Below are 7,176 nucleotides of genomic sequence, written 5' to 3'. Positions count from 1 at the left end.
GAAAACGTGAAAGAATAAGTAAACGAGTACTAAATCTTACACTTGGTACTCTGTAAACTTTTTTCACATTTCCAGTCTTGTAGATATACAACAAATAATTGGGGTCAGATCGCTGTTTTCGCCGATGTTAGTAAGGCTCTAGGTACGAACCGACAGACGGACACATTTTTTCTAATTAAACTGATAGACCTCACTTCGCTCAGTCAGTGTATAGTAATTAAATAAATTAAATTAAGAGCATAGCATAATATGGCAAATAATCGTTTAATACATGGCTGTCGCAAATTGTGATAAATGATTTCTAGGAAAAGCAATATTTGTTCCACTAATGTGAGTTCATTTGAATAATGTTTAGGCGTTACATTTTAGTCTGAATTGCTTTGTTGGTGTTAATCAAATATGTAAATTTTGTAATTTGCTTTATCAACCAATGCGTTACCTTGGGTTGAACAAACATAATCTTAATAATAGAAAGTGCTATAAGAAATAATTAATAAAAAAAAATTGTGTAGTAGATACCATGAACATTTTAACGGTCGTATTTAGCTTGGCAATTGCTGTTTTAACGTCAAGCTTTGATATTCCTTTTGAAGAAACTACCGCATACGATTATCATAGAAATATTGGAATTCCAACTGCGAGAAAACTTAGAAGAGCTGAAGAAATTAATCTTATTCTAAACGCAAGTGGTGTTCACTCAATTGTTGGCGGATACACCACAGATATTGCAGAAGTCCCTTATCAGGTGATCGTTGTAATTAACAACCCATTAAAAACGCACTATACGGCACTGAGACTCCAATCACCATGAGACGGGTTAAGGACGTATTTATTTTATTTGTGCCCTTTATTTGCGAACCACTAGAACACTGGCGTACATAGAGGGTATGCATAGGGTATGCAGATGATATAAAATGAAGAAAGTCCCCAATACGAGTTATAACACTTCAAGGGTAGGCTTTTTATAACTCTTACAATATGATCCTATGCTTAAGTTTTTTATAACTTGTTCTGGAGTTTTTTTTTCTATTTATATAATTTGGCCGCTGAGTGCATACCCTGTGCAGTGCCTGATTAAGCAAGCTCGGGCCCGTAGCAAATTCTTTAAAAGAGCCCTTGATCTGCTATGGGTTCTTAAGTATAAAGTGGTAAAAATACAATTCAATACCCAATACGTATTTTAAATACGTATGAATGTATCTTAAATACAATACGTATTTGCTATCTATAGGTTACAATTTTGTGAATAATTAAAAGTGTAGTAAATTACTATAGGTGATGTCTTTCATTCATTCAGTATTAAATATGCAGGGCCCGCGCGCGGTGCCTGTAGCACTTGCTACTTTTGCTACGTGGTTAATCCGGCACTGATCCTGTGCATACCCTGTATGCACGCGACTGCACTACAAGTTGAAGAAATAAAAGAAGAATAGACAAACAAAGGCAGAAGTAGAACATAAATGGTATAGTTCTCCTTTGTGAATAATATGGAGAACTCTCAGGCTCCTCACGATGATGCTTTGCTTTACAGTTAAAGCAAGCGATATTTTATTGCTAAAATCGCATGTATCTCAGAAATAGTAGCCGTGCTTGACGGGGATTGAACTCGGTCCCTCGCGATAGGGAGGCATAATACTAACCTACTAGGATACCAACCTCTTTATTTATTTTATTGAAATTGGCAGCAGTTTTTATTAAACATTATATCCAGTAGCTTACAAATTCCTAATTAGTATGCTGCATTCAGGTCGACTTGTTAAAAAACTAAGATCATAATATATAAAACTGCATCAATAGCGGATAAAATATTCGACTATGGGTCATAATCTGGGCCAGACAATTGTTAGGTATTAAATTTTTCTGGACATTGGTACCAGGAAATTGACGTCGTCCGTTTCTTTGCCTCTGACAGTGAGCTAATCCCTCTGTCTCGGTTACTGTCACCAACAAATTCATAAAGCCAACCTGCATTGAGCAATATGGTTGTACTAAGCTCTGAATCCTTCTATCCAATTTACGAAATTATTTGTGCTCTTAAAGTAAAGGCTGACGATGATGATAAATAAGTTAACTACAAATAATAAGGTACATCAACTATTTTGAAATAATTATATCTTTTTTTACCAGGTTGGACTTGTTATCTCCCTTCCGTTTCTATTAACATCGGTGTGTGGAGGTTCTCTCATCTCAGAGACCCGGGTCCTCACTGCGGCTCACTGCTATTCAGATGGAGTCTTGAAAGCGAGGGCTTTTACCGTCGTCTTGGGTTCTAACAAATTGTTCTTTGGAGGACAACGCATCGAAACCACTGATGTTTCTGTACATCCTGGTTGGAATGCTCTTAAAATCGAGAATGACCTGGCTATTCTACGTATACCCGTTGTCACATTTACAAGTAAGCATCCAATATACGGAGTACATCATTCTAAATTCTAAATATTACAGAATAAAGGACTAAGTATTGGATTTTTCCCAGAAATTTGCGTTTTCAAACCCTTTGCTTTGGAGAATACTTATACACGTTAAAGTAGATTAAAAATGGCTTCCGTGTATTAACTTCTTATTGTAACTAAATTAATTAAAATTTGTTTTTTCAAGAGTTGTTAAATAACCATGAACCGTAATATTATTTTTAAAAATTTTTAAGCATTTAAAATTTTAATGGGGATTTCTCATTTTTATTTATTTATTTAACTCTTTTTTTATACACAACTATGAAGTTAGGGAAATAAAAGAAGAATAGAAGTACAAAGACGGAAGTAGAATACAAAAGGCAGCCTTATCACTTAGTAGGGATCTATGCCAGGCAACCCTAGCATTAGGACAACATGAGCGAGAACGGACAGGTGGTATAAAATTATTAAAAACCTACATTCAAAAAGCTAAATACAAATACATGAACAAAATTGCACAAACAAAAATTATAATAAATAAATATGAAATAATAAACAACTATATACTTAATCATATTATATACATAAATACTAAAGAACATATAGATAATAGATAAAAGTCGTTATTAATGAGATTTTTCGTAATTTTTTACTTATAATGATTTATTTCAGACCTAATACAACCAATTGCTCTACCTAAACTTGACGAGTTATCATACACGTTCACAGGATGGATAGCTCTTGCTTCTGGGTACGGACTGACTAGCGAAAGTAAGATTATTACTAATTCAATTAAAGGAATGGTTATTTTTATGTTATGTTAGTCTAACTTTAGATACGATATTAAAGCAATGAATTTAAAACGCAAAAAATTTTAAGTTTGGAACGGTTTGAAATTTGCTTCTAGAGGTCAAATAAGGGAGAATGATAAAAAAATTTACGACGCCATTTTTTTATCTGGCAAGTGTGATACAGGGTTACAAGGCGATATATTTCCAACTCTTTCTCATGACTCATCCCTATAAATATATATATTATTTATAGTTATATATCTTAATAAATAAAAGTCAATTACCGTGCGCGTGTCTCGCAGCAACACGAAAATGCCTCGACCGATTTATTTATCTGTGTGTTTATTTTAATAGATGCCAGTATTACTAGGAGCCAACGCCTAAGCTCCGTCAAACTTACCGTCATCAGCAACGCCGAATGCGCAGAAACCTTTGGTTCGGACATGGTTCGCAGTAACAACCTCTGTACCAGTGGTGCTAAGGGTCAAAGCACCTGCCGAGGTGATTCGGGTGGTCCACTCATCGTGTACATCAAGCACTACAAAGTTCTTGTAAGATTTTGCACACAATAAAAATCAAATGATCCTAACAAAATATCTAGAATTGACCTATTATTATTATTACTATTAAACTCTTTATTTGTATACCACAACATTAACGTATATAAAATATAACAAAAACAGAAACATATCGAAAGAAGTAGTAATACAAAAGGCGGCCTTATCGCTTAATAGCGATCTCTGCCAGGCAACCTTTGAATTAGTTAAAAAAAAAAGAAGAGGAGAATAGACTGCTGGTGGTACAAATATTAAAATACATACATGCGAATAACATGCTAATACATAAACTAGAACTAGAATACCTATGTTCAGCAACGACCATCTTTTGATTTAGCTGACGATGTTATTGTCCAGCCTTTTAAATACGAGTATATCATTAAATTCACTAGACACGCAGACTCCGCTGCTCCGAAAGACATATCAACTAACAAAGTTTCACATAGTATTGCTTGATAATATACTTTTTGTGCAACTTAATGTTGTGTTATTTTTAATTAATCTCAATTAACACAGAATTATTTCTTAAAACTAGATCGGCGTGACGTCATTTGGTGCTCGAGCTGGTTGCGAATCCGGTTACCCTGCAGCTTACTCCAGAGTAACATCCTTCATTGCCTGGATCACTAGCGAATAAATGTTTAACAAAGAATTTGAAAATAATAATAAAATTAGAATTTCCATGCGTCAAATAAAAGTAAAATTATTAGTATTTTAGCTTTTATTTGAATGCTTATCAGAAATATACATAATGTAGATACTACCAAAACATCAAAAATACTGCGGAAGTGGAATATTGAGTAATTTGACGACAATTTTTTATTAACTTTTGCGTACTCGTAAAAAGAAAGCGTTTCCAATTTTTGGTCATCATTTATTCATTTTGCAGAACACATATTTATTTTAGACCTAAGTGCTTGCCTTAGGTCCAAAATAAATAGGAGTAGGAGTACTTAAAAGGTTGCCTAAGAGTGACCTTGGATTGCTAGGATATTAGAAATCGATAGACTGTAAACGCTTATAAACTAGTGACATCTGCAAACCTATGTCTGCAAAAGGTACAGATCCTGTTCCACATTTTGGTAAGCATTTAAATGTTTTAGTTTGAACTTCAAAGAGTCTATACTAAAAGTCCTCAGACTTCCGGTCGACGGTTTTGGAAAATTTGGATGCAAAGATTGCGACTTAAACCAGAAACTCAAGCTGGCCTTGGTATGTAATCACTAATAAATTTTCGTGAACACCATAATTATTTTACATTTATTTCCGGTCCAAAACAACTTTGCATACTCACATTAAAATAGGTACGGAAGAGTAAAACAAAAATTATTGAGTTAGTGAGCTGCCAAATATTATTCCTCTAATATCAAGGAGCTTAATTACCGCACATTTACCATTAGCTTTTAGATTTTCCGCATTGGGACTTCGTAACATATTGAAGTAACGATAATAATTAACATTTTAATAATACATAGCTTCCATAAGGGCACTTAGATATAACTGAGATGGTTGTACATTATGAAGAGCACTTAAAACATTTGCTATACCATTTCTCCTTACTTGCGAATTGAAACTTTCCACTTGGGACTACACATCACCTCCGATCTAGCATTTCTCTTATATTTAAGCAAGTTTGCTTGTACTTTGCTCTAGTAGATATAGATTTGGCAAGATACCAGTTTCCACATTTGATCGAATAGGTACCTACCATCTGAACTCAGTAATTTGATAATGATTAACTAGAACTAATGATAGTACCTAATAGTTAATCCATTCAGGAATTTCCTAACAGAATTCACGGTTAGATGTTAGTTGATATAACTTTCTTTTAACCTTAAGCAAGTTATGTCCGTTTTCACTAACGTAGAAAAATGCAATGCCTAAGTTAGTAGGGCCTAATCAAAGAAGATTCCTAGGCATACATTTACTTTTCACTAATCGATTTTCACTAGGCAACTCATACAACTTACTTATCTTATTCTTACCACAAGATGTGGTATTTTGCATTTATTAATTAATATTATGTATTAACTGCTATAGCTAGTTTATTAGTGTATTTTATTTTATTAGTGTATTAGCCTTGCTATAAAGACCAAGTGAAATGGATCTAAAATTACTTATCAGGTTCATATGGTACCTAAAGTGTTCTAATTAGCTGACATTTGCAATAATGTTTGCTAAAGAGGGCACCAATATATTCCGTTTACCTACATAACTGTTTATTGCTTATAACGAATATATAAAACAAATGAAATTAGAGCAAATAAAATTAATATCTTTTTTATTTCAGAATACAACTTACATGCAAAAATACATAGTTATACTGTTTATAGTGCTATACAAAATCTAGCAGATGATAAAGTGTCTTGTTTTTGTTTTTATCCTGATGAATATCTGTTTAAAAAAAATGTAATGTATATTTTTACATCATAAATTTAAAAACCGACTACAGGGCACGGGTCTCCTCCGACCATAAGAAGGGTTAATACCGTATTCCTCCACGCTGGCCACGGTGACCAGATGACATAAATGTAGATTTAGTCATAAAATTATTACTTAAAAAAATATTAAAAACTGTGACGTGCTAGAAAGGCATAACAAATACAATTTCTAAAGTATAAAATAAATGTACTTACGCTTTTTCTAAGTTGGTTTTTGCCCCTTATTCAAATCAGAAACTAACTGTATTTATTTTGGATGATGTGGTGACCACACTGATCTCTATTATACTATATAGTATTATAATAGAGGTCAGTGGGCAACCATAATTCGGACGTTCCCAAGTTAAAATAAACAGAAAATATTTTGAGGAAATCTGCACGTTTCCTAATCATATTATAACAATAGCGTATGATTAATTTAAACATAAATTCGTATTTACTAATGTAGATTACAATATCTTCCGCCCCTGTCATTGCAGATTTCTTATCCGTTTGATTTACGCAAATCGTTATAATACCTAGAGTTCGGCGTGTAGCCTAGATGCGAAGTATCAATTAGTGTAAATAGTGAATATAAGTACTCTATTGTGCAATGTCGATGCAGCCAATTAAACTATGGTCCGACAGTGAACAGAAATTTCAACTAACGCCCCTGGCTGCTGCATAACGAGAGAAGGAAACAATAGCTCATAATATAGGAACATGGTTTTGTGCTGTTTTCGAAAGTATGTACCTATCTAACCTAATAAACTTGCAGAATGATCAAAATGTTATTGTTTGTATCAGAATATATAATACCTACATAAATTTGCATTATAGTTATGAGTAAAACTACAACATACAATAACGTTTCTTTATTTAATACAAACAGATGCACGTAACTTTGTCTGCGTGGAATTTCTGATATGCCGTGAGAATAAGATTTTTTTTACGCCCTGCCAAAATAAGAATATCAAATTTTATGAATGTAACTTAAAAAAAATTAACTACTTTT

General features: G+C 33.2%; 1 protein-coding gene across 1 annotated transcript; it reads left to right on the top strand.

The window, feature by feature from the left end:
* The first annotated feature begins 358 nt into the window (after positions 1–358).
* Positions 359–4,428, top strand: LOC120631497 (brachyurin-like). Its single transcript, XM_039901109.1, has 5 exons — positions 359–745; positions 2,128–2,395; positions 3,066–3,164; positions 3,539–3,735; positions 4,277–4,428. Exons 1-5 carry the CDS (start codon positions 521–523, stop codon positions 4,376–4,378), a joined length of 891 nt encoding a protein of 296 aa, XP_039757043.1. The 5' UTR covers positions 359–520; the 3' UTR covers positions 4,379–4,428.
* The last annotated feature ends 2,748 nt before the right edge of the window (positions 4,429–7,176 follow it).

This window comes from Pararge aegeria, chromosome 18, assembly GCF_905163445.1.
Source record: "Pararge aegeria chromosome 18, ilParAegt1.1, whole genome shotgun sequence".
In the NCBI taxonomy this organism is placed as follows: domain Eukaryota; kingdom Metazoa; phylum Arthropoda; class Insecta; order Lepidoptera; family Nymphalidae; genus Pararge; species Pararge aegeria.
This window is presented reverse-complemented; position numbering and strand designations above follow the sequence as displayed.

Bases quoted from the DNA above. Each gene is read 5' to 3' on its own strand.
- LOC120631497 (XM_039901109.1), top strand. From the start codon at position 521: ATGAACATTTTAACGGTCGTATTTAGCTTGGCAATTGCTGTTTTAACG. The intron at 2,396-3,065 runs GTAAGCATCCAA...GATTTATTTCAG, and splicing joins ACCCGTTGTCACATTTACAA to ACCTAATACAACCAATTGCT. The intron at 3,165-3,538 runs GTAAGATTATTA...TTATTTTAATAG, and splicing joins GTACGGACTGACTAGCGAAA to ATGCCAGTATTACTAGGAGC.